This window comes from Nerophis ophidion, linkage group LG10 (genome assembly GCF_033978795.1).
Source record: "Nerophis ophidion isolate RoL-2023_Sa linkage group LG10, RoL_Noph_v1.0, whole genome shotgun sequence".
Taxonomy (NCBI): Eukaryota; Metazoa; Chordata; class Actinopteri; order Syngnathiformes; family Syngnathidae; genus Nerophis; species Nerophis ophidion.
In genome coordinates this window covers 931,951-954,608 of record NC_084620.1, presented here as the reverse complement: position 1 = coordinate 954,608, position 22,658 = coordinate 931,951, and the positions used below count along the sequence as shown (strand labels likewise).

The window sequence follows — 22,658 nt, the reverse complement described above, 5'->3', positions numbered from 1 at the left end:
AAAATACAAAAAGTTTATTTAGGATTTTTAATGCGCTTATCCATTTAAACTGTGTGTGGACCAAGATGCTGACTCGTGTAAGCTTTTCTGCACGGCGACATACAGTGGGGCAAAAAAGTATTTAGTCAGGCACCGATTGTGCAAGTTCTCCCACTTAAAATGATGACAGAGGTCTGTAATTTTCATCATAGGTACACTTCAACTGTGAGAGACAGAATGTGAAAAGAAATCCAGGAATTCACATTGTAGGAATTTTAAAGAATGTATTTGTAAATTATGGTGGAAAATGAGTATTTGGTCAACCATTCAAAGCTCTCACTGATGGAAGGAGGTTTTGGCTCAAAATCTCACGATACATGGCCCCATTCATTCTTTCCTTAACACGGATCAATCGTCCTGTCCCCTTAGCAGAAAAACAGCCCCAAAGCATGATGTTTCCACCCCCATGCTTCACAGTAGGTATGGTGTTCTTGGGATGCAACTCAGTATTCTTCTTCCTCCAAACACGACGTGTTGAGTTTATACCAAAATGGATACATGGATGATACAGCAGAGGATCGGGAGAATGTCATGTGGTCAGATGAAACCAAAATAGAACTTTTTGGTATAAACTCAACTGGTCGTGTTTGGAGGAAGAAGAATACTGAGTTGCATCCCAAGAACACCACACCTACTGTGAAGCATGGGGGTGGAAACATCATGCTTTGGGGCTGTTTTTCTGCTAAGGGGACAGGACGATTGATCCGTGTTAAGGAAAGAATGAATGGGGCCATGTATCGTGAGATTTTGAGCCAAAACCTCCTTCCATCAGTGAGAGCTTTGAATGGTTGACCAAATACTTATTTTCCACCATAATTTACAAATAAATTCTTTAAAATTCCTACAATGTGAATTCTTGGATTTTTTTTCCACATTCTGTCTCTCACAGTTGAAGTGTACCTATGATGAAAATTAAAGACCTCTGTCATCACTTTAAGTGGGAGAACTTAAACAATCGGTGGCTGACTAAATACTTTTTTGCCCCACTGTGTGTTGAGATAGAGGATACATTTTAAAAATAACAAATCTTTTTTTTTCATATCTTGAATAAATTGCTGTTATTTTTCCACATATTTTAACCTCATTTAATATGCCTCAAAATACCAAACAAAAGGCCTTTAAATTCAAGAACAAAAACAGAATGGAAAGATACGTCTCAAGTAAGTGGTGCTAAAGACAACTGTGAGAAAATAAAGTAAGTAAGTAAATGTTATTTATATATTACTTTCTCCCAGAAAGAGCTCACAAAGTGCTTCGCATGGTTAAAATACAAACAAGCAATAAGAACAAGGATATAGTATGATAGTACAAATACATTGAAAATAAAATACAAAATATGCCAAGAAATATAATTCATATATAGAATTATTTTAGAAAATCTAAATGGATTGTGGGGCTTCACGGTGGCAGAGGGGTTAGTGCGTCTGCCTCACAATACGAAGTTCCTGCAGTCCTGGGTTCAAATCCAGGGTCGGGATCTTCCTGTGTGGAGTTTGCATGTTCTCCCCGTGACTGCGTGGGTTCCCTCCGGGTACTCCGGCTTCCTCCCACTTCCAAAGACATGCACCTGGGGATAGGTTGATTGGCAACACTAAATTGGCCCTAGTGTGTGAATGTTGTCTGTCTATCTGTGTTGGCCCTGCGATGAGGTGGCGACTTGTCCAGGGTGTACCCCGCCCTCCGCCCGATTGTAGCTGAGATAGGCGCCAGCGCCCCCCGCGACCCCGAAAGGGAATAAGCGGTAGATAATGGATGGATGGGATAAATGGATTGTGGGGCTTCACGGTGGCAGAGGGGTTAGTGCGTCTGCCTCACAATACGAAGTTCCTGCAGTCCTGGGTTCAAAGCCAGGCTTGAGATCTTCCTGTGTGGAGTTTGCATGTTCTCCCCGTGAATGCGTGGGTTCCCTCCGGGTACTCCGGCTTCCTCCCACCTCCAAAGACATGCACCTGGGGATAGGTTGATTGGCAACACTAAATTGGCCCTAGTGTGTGAATGTTGTCTGTCTATCTGTGTTGGCCCTGCGATGAGGTGGTGACTTGTCCAGGGTGTACCCCGCCTTCCGCCCGATTGTAGCTGAGATAGGCGCCCGCGACCCCAAAAGGGAATAAGCGGTAGAAGATGGATGGATGGATAAATGGATTGTATGACATATTATTAATGCAACCTTTTGATAGTTTTTGTTTGCTTTGATTGCCTGCTTTAAAGCCGTATTACCAATCCATGCAGTAGCAAAAAAACAAAACAAACTTTCTTACTATGTCAAAACAGCCCTGCACGATTCTTACCGCTTTATTTGTTGATTATTAGCATAACAGAAAACCACTACTTTCACATCCTGTCTCTTCAGCAGCACAACGTCACAATAAATACAGTTTCAGTGTCCATTCCCGTTTATTAGTACATGTCGAAGCAGATACTGTAGAAGTTATTTATTCCTGTGCCCCTCCTTGTTCCAGATAACTTTTACGGCACCCCCAAGCCTCCCGCCGAGCCCAGCATTCCGCTGCTAAATGTAACGGACCAGCTGCTGCCGGGCGCCAGACCCAGCTCCGAGGGCAAGCGCAAGCGGAACAAGTCGGTCAGCAACATGGAGAAAGCCAGCATTGAGCCGCCAGAGGACGAGGAGGAGGAGAGGCCTGTTGTCAACGGCAACGGCGTCGCCCTCACCCCAGGTCAGACCCGACAGGTGGCGGCGTAGAAGAGGTCAAAGTGCTTGGTTTAGCGACAGCTCGGCTCGTCGGGGGTCATACACCGAGGTCATGACGTGCTGGAGCCTCCCGAGTGGTTGCCTGGCAACAATGACAAGGGCTGATTAGCAGTTTTAATTAGTTACTCATACATCCAAATGTGAATGCAGTTTAACAAGAAAGTTTGATCACATTACGCCTGTACTGTATATACCTTTATATACATATATACATACATATATACCTGTACTGTATATACCTTTATATACATATATACATACATATATACCTGTACTGTATATACCTTTATATACATATATACATACATATATACCTGTACTGTATATACCTTTATATACATATATACATACATATATACCTGTACTGTATATACCTTTATATACATATATACATACATATATACCTGTACTGTATATACCTTTATATACATATATACATACATATATACCTATACTGGCTCACCTGCACTGGCTTCCTGTGCACTTAAGATGTGACTTTAAAGTTTTACTACTTACGTATAAAATACTACACGGTCTAGCTCCATCCTATCTTGCTGATTGTATTGTACCATATGTCCCGGCAAGAAATCTGCGTTCAAAGGACTCCGGCTTATTAGTGATCCCCAAAGCCCAAAAAAAGTCTGCGGGCTGTAGAGCTTTTTCATTTCGGGCTCCAGTACTCTGGAATGCCCTCCCGGTAACAGTTCGAGATGCTACCTCAGTAGAAGCATTTAAGTCTCACCTTAAAACTCATTTGTATGCTCTAGCCTTTAAATAGACTCCCTTTTTAGACCAGTTGATCTGCCGTTTCTTTTCTTTTTCTTCTATGTCCCACTCTCCTTTGTGGAGGGAGTCCGGTCCGATCCGGTGGCCATGTACTGCTCGCCTGTGTATCGGCTGGGGACATCTCTGCGCTGCTGATCAGCCTCCTCTTGGGATGGTTTCCTCCTGGCTCCGCTGTGAACGGGACTCTCGCTGCTGTGTTGGATCCGCTCTGGACTGGACTCTCGCGACTGTGTTGGATCCATTATGGATTGATCTTTCACAGTATCATGTTCTCATAGTCATCATTGTCACCGACGTCCCACTGGGTGTGAGTTTTCCTTGCCCTTATGTGGGCCTACCGAGGATGTCGTAGTGGTTTGTGCAGCCCTTTGAGACACTAGTGATTTAGGGCTATATAAGTAAACATTGATTGATTGATTGAATGACATTACATGCAGTGTTTCTGACAGGACTGTTATCTCTCTGTGGCACTGAATTGTGGGTAGGTTGGCACTAGATGACATCATCGCCAGATATGCATGATTGATCAAGGTCACATGTTAACGGACGCATAATAATACATTCTCCCCCTCACATGTGCAGTAATAGAAAGAATATTGCAAGACCACGTGAAGCAGAAGTGACACCTTCGAAGTAAAAACGTTTCAAAATAAGTAAAAAATGAACCTGCATAAATATGGGGAATTTTAAACAGGTAGCGCAAAATCTTTTTGTGGTGGTATGGGAAACACTGATTAGTGTGCCGTCTGCAAACTTCTCGTATCCTGCAGGAAATCGCTGCCTAAGTGCACAAGTAGGGTACATTGAGGAAAAGGGACGATGAGTCTCAGGAGTCCGAGCGGGTCTTCCAGTACCTGGAGGGTTTCTCCATTAAACCACTGCTGTGTTGTCATTAGAGCGCCCACTCAAGGATGCTTTAATTTACAGGGGTGTCTTAAATTGGTGTTTTATCTGCTTGAATGTAAACTGTCCGATACAAGCAGTCCTGCAGCGTGTTTATTTTTTCAAAGCTGGACAGCCAGTTAACATCTAAATGTCCTCCAATAAGATCACAAGGTGGGTCTTTTCTTCAATTTTAGTCTTTTACATTTACAGGTAAACATTGTGGGCTATAAGCTACTAGGAGCTCGCAGCTACACAACAGTTAAGCACACTAATACACATGCTAGAAATATGTAACAAGAGTCCTTAATTAAACAATATTGCTGTCTAAAAAGGCGCATTTGTCATTACAAACAAGTATCAAATAATTATAGTTGCATATTACTTCCACATACAAAGTCTCCAGGGCAGAAGCATTTTAGAAAGTATCCAGTAACAAACGAGTCCGCAGCATTCAACTAAATGTGTCAGGAGCTTAGCTTAATGAATCATCGTGGCAACTAGGTGTACCCAAAGACAATTACCACTCCACTTCAACTTAAAGACAGCATACATCCATTCCCGGCCGGTAATAATAAATAGTTTATTAATTACAACAATACCTACCATTGTTCTCCGGATGACCAATTTCACTCATATTCTTGCTGATATGGGTTATACTTTTCTACCGACAAGGTACTCAAAGCGTTTTGACACTATTTCCACATTCACCCATTCATACACACATTCACACACTGATGGCGGGAGCTGCCATGCAAGGCGCTAACCAGGACCCATCAGGAGCAAGGGTGAGGTGTTTTGCTCAAGGACACAACGGACGTGACGAGGTTCAAATCAAATCAACTTTATTTATCAATCAATCAATCAATCAATCAATCAATGTTTATTTATATAGCCCCAAATCACAAATGTCTCAAAGGACTGCACAAATCATTACGACTACGACATCCTCGGAAAAAACCCACAAAAGGGCAAGGAAAACTCACACCCAGTGGGCAGGGAGAATTCACATCCAGTGGGACGCCAGTGACAATGCTGACTATGAGAAACCTTGGAGAGGACCTCAGATGTGGGCAACCCCCCCCCCTCTAGGGGACCGAAAACAATGGATGTCGAGCGGGTCTAACATGATACTGTGAAAGTTCAATCCATAGTGGCTCCAAGACAGCAGCGAGAGTCCCGTCCACAGGAAACCATCTCAAGCGGATCAGCAGCGTAGAGATGTCCCCAACCGATACAGGCGAGCGGTCCATCCTGGGTCTCGACTCTGGACAGTCAGTACTTCATCCATGGTCATCGGACCGGACCCCCTCCACAAGCGAGGGGGGGACATAGGAGAAAGAAAAGAAGCGGCAGATCAACTGGTCTAAAAAGGAAGTCTATTTAAAGGCTAGAGTATACAGATGAGTTTTAAGGTGAGACTTAAATGCTTCTACTGAGGTAGCATCTCGAACTGTTACCGGGAGGGCATTCCAGAGTACTGGAAAACGCTCTATAGCCCGCAGACTTTTTTTGGGCTCTAGGAATCACTAATAAGCCGGAGTCTTTTGAACGCAGATTTCTTGCCGGGACATACGGTACAATACAATCGGCAAGATAGGATGGAGCTAGATCGTGTAGTATTTTATACGTAAGTAGTAAAATTATTAACTTTATTTGGTTAAAGAGTGAGTCCGACGGAGTCACTAAGTGGGAGGCTTTGTTTTTGATTCCCCAAAATGAAATGCAGACGAACAGACTATTTTTCAGGCGCAATGTTTCAGTTCCTCCATTAAAGGCTAGAGTATACAGATGAGTTTTAAGGTGAGACTTAAATGCTTCTACTGAGGTAGCATCTCGAACTGTTACCGGGAGGGCATTCCAGAGTACTGGAGCCCGAACGGAAAACGCTCTATAGCCCGCAGACTTTTTTTGGGCTCTAGGAATCACTAATAAGCCGGAGTCTTTTGAACGCAGATTTCTTGCCGGGACATATGGTACAATACAATCGGCAAGATAGGCTGGAGCTAGACCGTGTAGTATTTTATACGTAAGTATAAAGCACATTTAAAATTTACCACAGGGGTAGCCAAAGTGCTGTACAATAAACAGGTTAAAACACAACTCAAACAGAACACGATAAAATGTTAATAAATAAAACATAAAAACAGGCTCACAGCAGGTGTATTATGGGGCGCCATTGCAGGATGGATATCACTTATGTGTTAAAAGCCAAGGAATAAAAGTATGTTTTTAAGAGAGATTTAAAAACAGGAAGAGAGGAGGCTTGTCTAACACTCAGAGGTAGGTCGTTCCAGAGCTTGGGTGCAGGTTGATAGAAGATGAGGATTGAACCAGGAACCCTGAGGTTGCTGACACAGCCAGTCTTCCAACTGCGCCACGCCGCCGCCCCCAATATATATCAATTGGTATCCAATCAATGTCGGTATCGGCCTGTACTCATAGCTCCATGGTGTTATATCAGAAGTGAAAACGACGTCCCTGCCCATTGCTCCTGTGCATGTTCTACATACTCAGATTTCTTTTTCTCTTTTTTTTTCTTTTTTTTCAGAATAAAATGATCACATGAAGATCATAAAAGAAGCATTATGACTTAGATTTTCTGATTCCCAAGCCAATACCCCACTCGGGTCGTGTGACTGTCTAAGCTGGTTTCATGCCCTCAAGACGTCCAAATCTCTCTCTCTCTCTCTCTCTCTCTCTCGCACACACAGCGGGGGGGTTACCAGCAGTCCTGGCAGCAGGACGTCTCTGCGTCTGGTCGCGACAACTTGTCTTACGCCTTTTGTTCCGTTGATTTATTATGCAAGTGTTGGAATATTATCAGAGAGGATGAGGTTTTGGTTTTACCCCAAGGAGCTCAAACAAGGTAGGAGGCTTTCATTGATGGCACTATGACGTTGTAAATATGGCCCAGAAGTATGAGGAACGACCTAAAGTGACGCTCATTTACTTTACGAGCATCTGGACGGTGTGAGCTGAGTTCTTAAACCAGGTTTATTTCATTGGGGATTACAAAAACCCGATTTCCCTGGGATAATCAGGATTCCCGAGTATGAGGATAACAGGAAACGTTCTGCCATTTGTTCAGGTAATTTAGCTTTTTTTTAAATCAGCTCTGAACACATGGAGGACCTTTTCTGTGAGACACATACGCTCTCAGCCAAAGCCTCATTGCCCTCGCTCTCACACGCACTCTTTATTCCATCATGTTCCCTCCGAGACACTCCCACAAGTCAAAGTAGGCCACGACAGCCCGATTGTCTTCCAATCTCTATTGTCTCACTCTTGTTAACCTCCTCCTTTCCTCCGTCTGTCCCCTGAGCGATGGCTTCCTCGCGCCTTTTTCTGATCATTCCCCGCCGCCTCCGCTCAGGTCCTGATGCTCCCATCTACGTCATGTCAGCCGTCACCTCTGTTTTCTCTCCCTGCAGAGGCAAGCGAACATGACGACAAGAGTACTCTGGGGGATGCTTTGCCCCCGCCCTGCAACATGGCCGACGTCCCCACCGAGGCGCCCAATGACCCGACCCAGTCCCCGAAAATACTCCCCAATTTGGAGGCAAACGACGAGTTGGGGCCGCTGCCGGACAACTGGGAGATGGCATACACGGAGAAAGGAGAAGTCTACTTCATAGAGTGAGTGTCTCCAAAATGTCCTAAAGCTTTATAGAAGGCAGGCCGCTAACTGGGTGCAGGTGATAATTAGAGAGAGTCAAACGATAATTTGTTTTAAAGGGGAACATTATCACAATTTCAAAAGGGTTAAAAACAATAAAAATCAGTTCCCAGTGGCTTGTTTTATTTTTCGAAGTTTTTTTCAAAATGTTACACCTCCCGGAATATCCGTAAAAAAAGCTTTAAAGTTCTTGATTTTCGCTATTTGCGATGCCACTATCCATTTCCCTGTGACGTCATACAGTACTCCCAATAAAAACAACATGGCGGTTACCACAGCAAGATATAGCGACATTAGCTCGGATTCAGACTCGGATTTCAGCGGCTTAAGCGATTCAACAGATTACGCTTGTATTGAAACAGATGGTCGGAGTATGGAGGCAGATAGCGAAAACGAAATTGAAGAAGAAACTGAAGCTATTGAGCGAATAGCTATTGACGCTATTCGGCCATAGCATAGGGTGTACCTAATGAAATGGCCCATAGCATGGCTGCCTTATTAGCATCCATCCATTTTCTACCGCTTATTCCCTTTCGGGGTCGCGGGGGGCGCTGGCGCCTATCTCAGCTACAATCGGGCGGAAGGCGGGGTACACCCTGGACAAGTCGCCACCTCATCGCAGGGCCAACACAGATAGACAGACAACATTCACACTCACATTCACACACTAGGGCCAATTTAGTGTTGCCAGTCAACCTATCCCCAGGTGCATGTCTTTGGAAGTGGGAGGAAGCCGGAGTACCTGGAGGGAACCCACGCATTCACGGGGAGAACATGCAAACTCCACACAGAAAGATCCCGAGCCTGGATTTGAACCCAGGACTGCAGGAACTTCGTATTGTGAGGCAGACGCACTAACCTCTCTTCCACCGTGAACCCTTATTAGCATCGCCGGTAAAATGTGCAGACCAAACGATCAGGACTTTCGCATCTTGTGACACTGGGGCAACTTAAATCCGTCGATTGGTAAGTGTTTGTTTCGCATTAAATGTGGGTATCTAGTTTCAAATGTACATACAGCTAGCGTAAATAGCATGTTAGCATCGATTAGCGTAGCATGTTAGCATCGATTAGCTGGCAGTCATGCTGCGACCAAATATGTCTGGTTAGCATATAAGTCCACAACATCAACTAAACTCAACTTTGTGATTTCGTTGACTTAATCGTTGCAAATGCATGTGCAGGTTATCCATACATCTCTGTGCCATGTCTGTCTTAGCATCGCCGGTCAAATGTGGAGACACTCTGGCACATTCAATGGGGGTCTGGCGGCAGATTTCTTGCCAGTGGTGCAACTTGAATCCCTCCCTGTTAGTGTTGTTACACCCTCCGACAACACACCGACGAGGCATGATGTCTCCAAGGTTCCAAAAAATAGTCGAAAAAACGGAAAATAACAGAGCTGAGACCCGGTGTTTGTAATGTGAAAATGAATATGGCGGGTGTGTTACCTCGGTGACGTCCCGTTCTGACGTCATCGCTAAAAAAACGATAAACAGAAAGGCGTTTAATTTGCCAAAATTCACCCATTTAGAGTTCGGAAATCGGTTAAAAAAATACATGGTCTTTTTTCTGATATATTGACGCTTGCATAGGTTTGGTGATAATGTTCCCCTTTAATGAAATTATTGTCAGGTTTGAATTTTGATTAATCCCTATTAATTGTTGTAAATTACTTCATTGCAAACATTTTTAAAAGACCACAATACATTGATGCAAATGTATGCAAATGTCATATAGCAGGGTTCAGCAACCCAAACTGTTGAAAGAGCCATCCATCCATCCATCCATTTTCTACCGCTTATTCCCTTTTGGGGTCGCGGGGCCAGAGCCATATTGAACCAAAATAAAAAAATTAAAAAAAATCTGTCTGGAGCCACAAACAATTAAACGCCTTCTATAATGGATATAATGAAGTTAACACATGATTTAAGTGTCTATAGTAGCTATATTAGCCTACTATAGAAATGACAATTTGTCGCCGGCTGACACAAATCTTCGTTGACAGAAATGTAATATTTATTCTACACAATTATTCAACGTTAGTAAAAGGCAAGGGATGAGATAACTCCTCTAAATTACTGTCTCAAAATGGCCATTCGTCTAGATGTTTTTGTCCAAGTTAAAGGAAACAGCAGTCTGTCTTCTTCTAATAGATGGACTACAATCTTTGCAAGCAGGGTTACGTTTGCTGTGGTCCGGAACAACTTGGCACAAAAATGCAGCCAATATTACATTCAGATAAGGGGTCATGAGACATCCATCCATCCATCCATTTTTCACCGCTTATTCCCTTTAGGGTCGCGGGGGGCGCTGGTGCCTATCTCAGCTGCATTCGGGCGGAAGTTGGGGTACACCCTGGACAAGTCGTCATAAACAGACAACATTAATAATAATAATAATAACGGATTAGATTCATACCGCGCTTTTCTATTGTTAGATACTCAAAGCGCTCACATTGAAGTGGGAACCCATCATTCATTCACACCTGGTGGTGGTAAGCTACATCTGTAGCCACAGCTGGGGTAGACTGACGGAAGCGTGGCTGCCAGTTTGCGCCTACGGCCCCTCCGACCACCACCAATCATTCATTCACCAGTGTGAGCGGCACCGGGGGCAAGGGTGAAGTGTCCTGCCCAAGGACACAACGGCAGCACTTTTTTGGATGTCAATAGGTGGGAAGCGAACCTGCAACCATCAGGTTTCTGGCACGACAGCTCATATTCACAAACTAGGGACCATTTAGTGTTGCCAATCAACCTATCCCCAGGTGCATGTCTTTGGAGGTATGAGGATGCCGGAGTACCCGGAGGGAACCCCCGCAGTCACGGGGAGAACATGCAAACTCCACACTGAAAGATCTCTTGCGCGGGTTCGAACCCAGGACCTTCGTATTGTGAAGTGAAGTGAATTAGATTTATATAGCGATTTTCTTTAGTGACTCAAAGCGCTTTACATAGTGAAACCCAATATCTAAGTTACATTTAAACCCGTGTGGGTGACACTGGGAGCAGGTGGGCAAAGTGTCTTGCTCAAGGACACAATGGCAGTGACTAGGATGGCGAAAGCGGGGATTGAACCTGCAACCCTCAAGTTGCTGGCACGTCCGCTCTACCAAGCGAGCTATACCGCCCCGGTGTGAGGCAGACACACTAATCTCGCTTTCACCATGCTGCTCGTCATGAGACACACAAATAGAAATGAAATACACAGAGGACATAAGTAAAGGAAATTAAATGAGCCTAAATATACCTACAAGTAAAGCATAATGATGCAATATGTGCATAAAGCTAGCTTAAATAGAATGTTAGCATCGATTAGCTTGCAGTCATGGACTGACCAAATATGCTTGTTAAGCACACCAACAAGTCAATAACATCAACAAAGTTGACCTTTGTGCATTCATGCACAGCATAAAAAGTTTGGTGGACAAAATGAGACGAAAAAGGAGTGGCGTAAAATACGTCTTTCTGTGGCAGCGTCGGAGAAAGTTGCACATGTAAACTAATTACGGCGAGTTCAAGGACTGCTAAAATTAGTGGGACAAATACTCTCATCAGAGAATCATGTTTAACATAAACAGTGGTATTTCTAACAATTAGAAGTTCTTTAACCATATCAAAACTAAAATATATTTTTCCCCCATCTTTTTCTATTGCCATACATTTTTTGAAAAAGCTCCAGGGAGCCACTAGGGCGTCGCTAAAGACCTGCATGCAGCTCTCGAGCCGCCGGTTGCAGACCGCCGTCATATAGGAACTTTTTTTTTTTAATGCTTTACTTGAATACACATCTTTCTTTTACTCAAAACTTTGTAACAGGTGCCATCGGGGTGTAGTTTGAAGCAAAGTTTGTCACAGACAAAACTTTTTGGAGTCCTAGTCCTCACTTGGGTTAAAGATGGTGTTTACATTTTAATGGATACTTCTCCTAAATGTTTTGGGTTTTTTAATATAAAGCTGGTGGTATAACAGTGCCCAAACTAATACTTCAAAGCTTGCCCTCTTTTTTTATGGAATGTGGTGACATTCAAAGTTGAACAGTCTAGTAATTTAAGTACTTCAATAATATACATTGAATAAATATGTAATACATTCAGAAATAATCGATTAAAGGCCTACTGAAAGCCACTACTACCGACCACGCAGTCTGATAGTTTATATATCAATGATGAAATATTAACATTGCAACACATGCCAATACGGCCTTTTTAGTTTACTAAATTGCAATTTTAAATTTCCCGCAAAGTGTCGTGTTGAAACCGTCGCGGTATTATGACTCGTATGATGACGCGTGCGTTTGACGTCTCGGGTTGTAGCGGACATTACTTTCCACCCCGATCCAAGCTATAAGTAGTCTGCTTTAATCGCATAATTACACAGTGTTCTGGACATCTGTGTTGCTGAATCTTTTGCAATTTGTTCAATTAATATTGGAGAAGTCAAAGTAGAAAGATGGAGATGGGAAGCTTTTAGCCTTTAGCCACACAAACACATGGTGTTTCCTTGTTTAAAATTCCCGGAGGTAAAGCTTTACTATGGATCAGAGCGGTCAAGAGAACACGGATCCCGACTACATGTCAACCGGCAGTTTTCGGTGAGAAAATTGTGGTAATAAGTCGGTTTTTACCGGAGATCAGCGTAGCTTCTGTCCTGCTGCAGTTCCCTCAGAGACTCTGGCGTCAACACACCCGTGGCCACACCCCTCTGACTTTCAGGTACTATTTAACTCACTAAAACACTAGCAACACAATAGGCAGATAAGGGATTTCCCAGAATTATCCTAGTAAATGTGTCTGAAAACATCTGAATTTCTCCAACTGCAATCCCCTTTTTTTCCTAGTCCTTCACTCTTGATTGATTGATTGATTGATTGATTGATATATTTTTATTTCAAATATGCAAAAAAAAAACAAAATAAACAAGAGCAAGCATGATCCAATACAGTGCTATAGCCTTAACGGCTATTATAACAAAATGAAAACAATGGAGAATAAAACAAAAACAAATGAGCATTTGACTTTTTTTTTTTTTTTTACATATTTGAAAAGGAGTGAGAAGAAGTATACACTTATTTAATCCCACCCCTTTTCTTTAAATCATAAATTACTCTGAGCTCGAACTTCCTTGTTCACTCTATGTACAAACTTAATGAGCTTGTATATAAATAAATGATAAATATATACATACATATGCACACTACACACATACATAGCCACACCGTTACCACAAGTGCTCATGGAAATAGTATCATGAAAAAACAAAACAAAAAAAACAGTAGTACCAGTGCCTCAATGGGCAGCCCCTATCTCTTTTGTAACACAAGAAAGCCAATATCAAAGCCCTTCTTCATGTCTGTACCTCTGGAATAGCATGTATCAATCAATCAATCAATGTTTACTTATATAGCCCTAAATCACTAGTGTCTCAAAGGGCTGCACAGACCACCACGACATCCTCGGTAGGCCCACATAAGGGCAAGGAAAACTCACACCCAGTGGGACGTCGGTGACAATGATGACTATGAGAACCTTGGAGAGGAGGAAAGCAATGGATGTCGAGCGGGTCTAACATGATACTGTGAAAGTTCAATCCATAATGGATCAAACACAGTCGCGAGAGTCCAGTCCAAAGCGGATCCAACACAGCAGCGAGAGTCCCGTTCACAGCGGAGCCAGCAGGAAACCATCCCAAGCGGAGGCGGACCAGCAGCGCAGAGATGTCCCCAGCCGATACACAGGCGAGCAGTACATGGCCACCGGATCGGACCGGACCCCCTCCACACGGGAGAGTGGGACATAGAAGAAAAAGAAAAGAAACGGCAGATCAACTGGTCTAAAAAGGACCTAAACTTCTTTTTAAACTGGTTTATGTTTGAACATTGCTTTAACTCCACATTCAAACCATTCCATAGTTTCACTCCACAGATTGAAATACAAAAACTTTTGATGGTCGTTCTACAACTAAGCATTTTGAAATTAAAATTTCCCCTTAAGTTATAATCCCCCTCTCGTGGGCTGAACAATTTTTGAATGCTTCCTGGGAGTTTATATATTTTGGCTTTATACATTATTTGTGCAGTTTGATACAAAATAATATCATTAAATTTCAATATTTTTGACTGTAAGAATAGTGAATGAGTATGGTCCAGATATCCAACCTTGTCGATGATGCGTACAGCTCTTTTCTGAAGTATAGTTATTGACTTTAATGAGCTTTTATAATTATTCCCCCAGACTTCCACACAGTAGGTTAAATATGGTAAAACTAATGAACAGTAGAGAATGTGGAGTGATTTCTGATTTAGAACCTGCTTTGCTTTATTTATCAATCAATCAATCAATGTTTACTTATATAGCCCTAAATCACTAGTGTCTCAAAGGGCTGCACAAACCACTACGACATCCTCGGTAGGCCCACATAAGGGCAAGGAAAACTCACACCCAGTGGGACGTCGGTGACAATGATGACTATGAGAACATGATACTGTGATACTGATGATACTGATGACTATGAGAACATATGAGAACATGATACTGTGAAAGATCAATCCATAATGGATCCAACACAGTCGCGAGAGTCCAGTCCAAAGCGGATCCAACACAGCAGCGAGAGTCCCGTTCACAGCGGAGCCAGTAGGAAACCATCCCAAGCGGAGGCTGATCAGCAGCGCAGAGATGTCCCCAGCCGATACACAGGCGAGCAGTACATGGCCACCGGATCGGACCGGACTCCCTCCACAAAGGAGAGTGGGACATAGGAGAAAAAGAAGAGAAACGGCAGATCAACTGGTCTAAAATACTGAGATGCTTCTTGACAGCTTGGACTGTACATGTTTTATATGTGGTTTCCAGTTCATTTGATAGTCAATTGTAACTCCAAGGAATTTTATTTCAAAAACCCCCTCTAAATTTCCTCATCCATGAATCTTTCACCCTCGCTCAAATTAATGGGGAAATTGTCGCTTTCTCGGTCCGAATTGCTCTAGCTGCTGGTGGCCATGATTGTGAACAATGTGAGGATGTGAGGAGCTCCACAACCCGTGACGTCACGCGCACATCGTCTGCTACTTCCGGTACAGGCAAAACTTTTTTATTAGCGACCAAAAGTTGCAAACTTTATCGTCGATGTTCTCTACTAAATCCTTTCATAGATAGATAGATAGTACTTTATTGATTCCTTCAGGAAAATTAAAATTCCAGCAGCAGTGTACAGAGTTGAGATCAATTTAAAGAAAAAAGTAAATAATGGGGGTTTAAATGGAAACAAAATAGAGAAATATTACAAAAAGAATAAAAACAATGGGAATAACAATATAACAGTAAAATAAGAATATAACAAGACAAAGTAGGCAGTAGTGATTGATACTTTTTTTTTTATTAGTAGATTGCACAGTACAGTACATATTCCGTACAATTGACCACTAAATGGTAACACCCCAATAAGTTTTTCAACTTGTTTAAGTCGGGGTCCATGTTAATCAATTCATGGACCATGTTATGAAAACGTATTGCACTGTTAATGTTTTGCATCCCCTGTCATCCTAATACCCCCCGCCCCCCGTCCCAGAGAGGTTCAGCAAAAATATGGCAATATCGCAAAATGATCAAGTATGACACATAGAATGGACCTGCTATCCCCGTTTAAATAAGAAAATTTCATTTCAGTAGGCCTTTAAATCTACAACAAATCGACATCATTATTACAACAATACAGAACATAAATAATGTGTAAAAAACTATTTTAGCTGCAATGTTTAATACTCTTAATAATTCTGGGTCTTTCTGAATGTAACCTTTCCCGTCGTAACTGTCATTGGTGCATAACGAGGAAGTACTGTGTTGTTGTGGCTACTGTCATTGGTGCATAACGAGGAAGTACTGTGTTGTTGTGACTACTGTCATTGGTGCATAACGAGGAAGTACTGTGTTGTTGTGACTACTGTCATTGGTGCATAACGAGGAAGTACTGTGTTGTTGTGACTACTGTCATTGGTGCATAACGAGGAAGTACTGTGTTGTTGTGGCTACTGTCATTGGTGCATAACGAGGAAGTACTGTGTTGTTGTGGCTACTGTCATTGGTGCATAACGAGGAAGTACTGTGTTGTTGTGACTACTGTCATTGGTGCATAACGAGGAAGTACTGTGTTGTTGTGACTACTGTCATTGGTGCATAACGAGGAAGTACTGTGTTGTTGTGACTACTGTCATTGGTGCATAACGAGGAAGTACTGTGTTGTTGTGACTACTGTCATTGGTGCATAACGAGGAAGTACTGTGTTGTTGTGACTACTGTCATTGGTGCATAACGAGGAAGTACTGTGTTGTTGTGACTACTGTCATTGGTGCATAACGAGGAAGTACTGTGTTGTTGTGGCTACTGTCATTGGTGCATAACGAGGAAGTACTGTGTTGTTGTGACTACTGTCATTGGTGCATAACGAGGAAGTACTGTGTTGTTGTGACTACTGTCATTGGTGCATAACGAGGAAGTACTGTGTTGTTGTGACTACTGTCATTGGTGCATAACGAGGAAGTACTGTGTTGTTGTGGCTACTGTCATTGGTGCATAACGAGGAAGTACTGTGTTGTTGTGACTACTGTCATTGGTGCATAACGAGGAAGTACTGTGTTGTTGTGGCTACTGTCATTGGTGCATAACGAGGAAGTACTGTGTTGTTGTGGCTACTGTCATTGGTGCATAACGAGGAAGTACTGTGTTGTTGTGACTACTGTCATTGGTGCATAACGAGGAAGTACTGTGTTGTTGTGACTACTGTCATTGGTGCATAACGAGGAAGTACTGTGTTGTTGTGGCTACTGTCATTGGTGCATAACGAGGAAGTACTGTGTTGTTGTGACTACTGTCATTGGTGCATAACGAGGAAGTACTGTGTTGTTGTGACTACTGTCATTGGTGCATAACGAGGAAGTACTGTGTTGTTGTGACTACTGTCATTGGTGCATAACGAGGAAGTACTGTGTTGTTGTGGCTACTGTCATTGGTGCATAACGAGGAAGTACTGTGTTGTTGTGACTACTGTCATTGGTGCATAACGAGGAAGTACTGTGTTGTTGTGACTACTGTCATTGGTGCATAACGAGGAAGTACTGTGTTGTTGTGACTACTGTCATTGGTGCATAACGAGGAAGTACTGTGTTGTTGTGGCTACTGTCATTGGTGCATAACGAGGAAGTACTGTGTTGTTGTGGCTACTGTCATTGGTGCATAACGAGGAAGTACTGTGTTGTTGTGGCTACTGTCATTGGTGCATAACGAGGAAGTACTGTGTTGTTGTGGCTACTGGCTCTGCGCGGCGGGGCCAGTGGTGTTCTGAGGGCTGCTATTGGCGTGTTAAGGTCGGCAGTAAAGTTGAAAAAAGGACTGTCAGACTCTGTGTGCAGCCGTCGAGACGCTACATTACTTTCCAGACATTATTTGAACAATATCACCTTCGAGCAGTTGTTGCAGGTGGCTGAATCTGCGTTCATTTAGCAGCGACCGGCACAAGGCACCGACGACTTCTTCTTCTTTTGGTTTGGTTACTGTTTGCCATTATGGATCCGGGGTTTAGCTTCACGGTGACTATTCCTTTGATTGATTGATTGATACTTTTATTAGTAGATTGCACAGTACAGTACATATTCCGTACAATTGACCACTAAATGGTAACACCCCAATAAGTTTTTCAACTTGTTTAAGTCGGGGTCCACGTTAATCAATTCATGGTACAAATATATACTATCAGCATAATACAGTCATCACACAAGTTAATCATCATAGTATATACATTGAATTGTTTACATTATTTACAATCCGGGGGGTGGGATGAGGAGCTTTGGTTGATATCAGAACTTCAGTCATCAACAATTGCATCAACAGAGAAATGTGGACATTGAAAAAGTGTAGGTCTTATTTAGTAGGATATGTACAGCCAGCAGAGAACATAGTGAGTTCACATAGCATAAGAACAAGTACATACATTAGAAGTACATTTGAGTTGTTTATAATCCGGGGAGATGGGATGTGAATGGAGGAGGGTATTAGTAAAGTGTTGAAGTTGCCTGGAGGTGTTGTTTTAGAGCGGTTTTGAAGGAATATAGAGATGCACTTACTTTTATACCTGTTGGGAGTGCATTCCACATTCCACTTATATTTGCACTGACAATTGCACTGACCTGATTATTGATCGTAAAACAATCCACAGCCCCTGTCAGGTAACCATCCGTGCTGAAGGTAATGGACCGTGTGCGGCCAAATATGTTAATTTAGTGAATAATCTGTAATCATACACGTTTACGTTTTGTGATTAATTGCATGTGTTATCTCGTTAAATTAGACACCGCTAGTGATAATTCATTAAAAAGTCATTTTTGAACTGTCAGTGGATGAGAAATTGAAATGTAAATTATTGCTCTCGTTCAAGATTCAATCATTTATTGTCATTATTATCTCTTGGGCCACATGGACATTTTGTAAATACAAACCCGGTTTCCATATGAGTTGGGAAATTGTGTTAGATGTAAATATAAACAGAATACAATGATTTGCAAATCCTTTTCAACCCATATTCAGTTGAATATGCTACAAAGACAACATATTTGATGTTCAAACTGATAAACCTTTTTTTTTTTTTGCAAATAATCATAAACTTTAGAATTGGATGCCAACAACATGTGACGAAGAAGTTGGGAAAGGTGGCAATAAATACTGATGACGTTGAGGAATGCTCATCATACACTTATTTTGGAACATTCCACAGGTGTGCAGGCTAATTGGGAACAGGTGGGTGCCATGATTGGGTATAAAAACAGCTTCCCAAAAAATGCTCAGTCTTTCACAAGAAAGGATGGGGCGAGGTACACCCCTTTGTCCACAACTGCGTGAGCAAATAGTCAAACAGTTTAGGAACAACGTTTCTCAAAGTGCAATTGCAAGACATTTAGAGATTTCAACATCTATGGTCCATAAAATTATCAAAAGGTTCAGAGAATCTGGAGAAATCACTCCACGTAAGCGGCATGGCCGGAAACCAACATTGAATGACCGTGACCTTCGATCCCTCAGGCGGCACTGTATCAAAAACTGACATCAATCTCTAAAGGATATCACCACATGGGCTCAGGAAAACTTCATAAAAACCACTGTCATTAAATACGGTTTGTCGCTACATCTGTAAGTGCAAGTTAAAGCTCTACTATGCAAAGTGAAAACCATTTATCAACAACATCCAGAAACCCTGCCGGCTTCTCTGGGCCCGAGATCATCTAAGATGGACTGATGCAAAGTGGAAAAGTGTTCTGTGGTCTGACGAGTCCACATTTCAAATTGTTTTTGGAAATATTCGACATCTTGTCATCCGGACCAAAGGGGAAGCGAACCATCCAGACTGTTATCGGCGCAAATTTCAAAAGCCAGCATCTGTGATGATATGGGGGTACATTAGTGGCCAAGGCATGGGTAACTTACACATCTGTGAAGGCACCATTAATGCTGAAAGGTACATACAGGTTTTGGAAAAACATATGCTGCCATCTAAGCGCCGTCTTTTTCATGGACGCCCCTGCTTATTTCAGCAAGACAATGCCAAGCCACATTCAGCACGTGTTACAACAGCGTGGCTTCGTAAAAAAAGAGTGCGGGTACTTTCCTGCAGTCCAGACCTGTCTCCCATCGAAAATGTGTGGCGCATTATGAAGTGTAAAATATGACAGCGGGGACCCCGGACTGTTGAACGACTGAAGCTCTACATAAAACATGAATAGGAAAGAATTCCACTTTCAAAGCTTCAACAATTAGTTTCCTCAGTTCCCAAACTTTTATTGAGTGTTGTTAAAAGAAAAGGTGATGTAACACAGTGGTGAACATGCCCTTTCCCAACTACTTTGCCACGTGTCGCAGCCATGAAATTCTAAGTTAATTATTATTTGCAAAAAAAATAAAGTTTTCGAGTTTGAACATCAAATATGTTGTCTTTGTAGTGCATTCAATTGAATATGGGTTGAAAAGGATTTGCAAATCCTTGTATTCCGTTTATATTTACATCTTACACAATTTCCCAATTCATATTGAAACGGGGTTTGTGGTAATTTTAAATACATAACACATTATGTTAAATACATAACACATTATGTTAAATACATAACACATTATGTTCACAATCAACTACTGCTTGCAGCAATGAAGCCTTTGCCCATGTGACATCATACATGGCACTCTATTGGCTAATGGTGGCTATTTACTCTGTCCTGCCAACTGATTGGCTCAACCACGTCGATCCTCCTCTTTGCGAAGTGAAGTGAATTATATTTATATAGTGCTTTTTCTCTAGTGACTCAAAGCGCTTTACATAGTGAAACCTAATATCTAAGTTACATTTAAACCAGTGTGGGTGGCACTGGGAGCAGGTGGGTAAAGTGTCTTGCCCAAGGACACAACGGCAGTGACTAGGATGGCAGAAGCAGGGATCAATCAATCAATCAATCAATGTTTATTTATATAGCCCCAAATCACAAATGTCTCAAAGGACTGCACAAATCATTACGACTACAACATCCTCGGAAGAACCCACAAAAGGGCAAGGAAAACTCACACCCAGTGGGCAGGGAGAATTCACATCCAGTGGGACGCCAGTGACAATGCTGACTATGAGAAACCTTGGAAAGGACCTCAGATGTGGGCGACCCCCCCCTCTAGGGGACCGAAAGCAATGGATGTCGAGCGGGTCCAACATGATACTGTGAAAGTTCAATCCATAGTGGCTCCAAGACAGCAGCGAGAGTTCAGTTCAAAGCGGATCCAAGACAGCAGCGAGAGTCCCGTCCACAGGAAACCATCTCAAGCGGAGGCGGGTCAGCAGCGTAGAGACGTCCCCAACCGATACAGGCGAGCGGTCCATCCTGGGTCTCGACTCTGGACAGCCAGTACTTCATCCATGGTCATCGGACCGGACCCCCTCCACAAGGGAGGGGGGGACATAGGAGAAAGAAAAGAAGCGGCAGATCAACTGGTCTAAAAAGGAGGTCTATTTAAAGGCCAGAGTATACAGATGAGTTTTAAGGTGAGACTTAAATGTTTCTACTGAGGTAGCATCTCGAACTGTTACCGGGAGGGCATTCCAGAGTACTGGAGCCCGAACGGAAAACGCTCTATAGCCCGCAGACTTTTTTGGGCTCTAGGAATCACTTATAAGCCGGAGTCTTTTGAAGGCAGATTTCTTGCCGGGACATATGGTACAATACAATCGGCAAGATAGGCTGGAGCTAGATCGTGTAGTATTTTATACGTAAGTAGTAAAATTATTAACTTTATTTGGTTAAAGAGTGAGTCCGACGGAGTCACTAAGTGGGAGGCTTTGTTTTTGATTCCCCAAAATTAAACGCAGACGAACAGACTATTTTTTAGGCGCAATGTTTCAGTTCCTCCATTTTGCGATGTCACAACCTTTCGTCAATTCAGCGTAATTTTAGCCCGTTTAATTTGTCTCCGAGCGCCGCTCTAACTTGCACGTCAACTGTCAAAGCAAAACTTTGTTTCTTGTTTAAACAAAGCAAGAACAACAAGATATAACAATATATTAAGTCTTTATTTCTTCACCAGTACTATTGTCATCTTCCTGCATAGCTCAGACCTACTTTTATTCCTGTCCACAAGGGAGGGGGGGACATAGGAGAAAGAAAAGAAGCGGCAGATCAACTGGTCTAAAAAGGAGGTCTATTTAAAGGCTAGAGTATACAGATGAGTTTTAAGGTGAGACTTAAATGCTTCTACTGAGGTGGCATCTCGAACTGTTACCGGGAGGGCATTCCAGAGTACTGGAGCCCGAACGGAAAACGCTCTATAGCCCGCAGACTTTTTTTGGGCTCTAGGAATCACTAATAAGCCGGAGTCCTTTGAACCCAGATTTCTTGCCGGGACATATGGTACAATACAATCGGCAAGATAGGATGGAGCTAGACCGTGTAGTATTTTATACGTAAGTAGTAAAACCTTAAAGTCACATCTTAAGTGCACAGGAAGCCAGTGCAGGTGAGCCAGTACAGGTATATATGTATGTATATATGTATATAAAGGTATATACAGTATAGGTATATATGTATGTATATATGTATATAAAGGTATATACAGTATAGGTATATATGTATGTATATATGTATATAAAGGTATATACAGTACAGGTATATATGTATGTATATATGTATATAAAGGTATATACAGTATAGGTATATATGTATGTATATATGTATATAAAGGTATATACAGTACAGGCGTAATGTGATCAAACTTTCTTGTTCTTGTCAAAAGTCTAGCAGCCGCATTTTGTACCAACTGTAATCTTTTAATGCTAGACATGGGGAGACACGAAAATAATACGTTACAGTAATCGAGACGAGACGTAACAAACGCATGGATAATGATCTCGTCGAACCTGCAACCCTCAAGTTGCTGGCACGGCCACTCTACCAACCGAGCCATACCGCCCCTTTGCTTCAGCTCCTTATACTGAGTGTTTGGGCTGCCTGTTTTTTTTTTTTTTTTTGCATTTGTATTTATTTGAATTC

The 22,658-nt window shown here is 42.4% G+C and overlaps 1 protein-coding gene across 10 annotated transcripts in view; it reads left to right on the top strand.

The window, feature by feature from the left end:
• magi2a (membrane associated guanylate kinase, WW and PDZ domain containing 2a) overlaps nt 1-22,658 on the top strand; it is a 500,346-nt gene that overhangs the window by 366,900 nt on the left and 110,788 nt on the right. For all 10 annotated transcript variants that reach the window (XM_061911997.1, XM_061911995.1, XM_061911996.1 and 7 more), the window contains exons 4-5: nt 2,499-2,714; nt 7,852-8,056. In XM_061911997.1, coding sequence (XP_061767981.1) covers nt 2,499-2,714; nt 7,852-8,056 — 421 coding nt within the window. The remainder of the gene's footprint in view (nt 1-2,498; nt 2,715-7,851; nt 8,057-22,658) is intronic.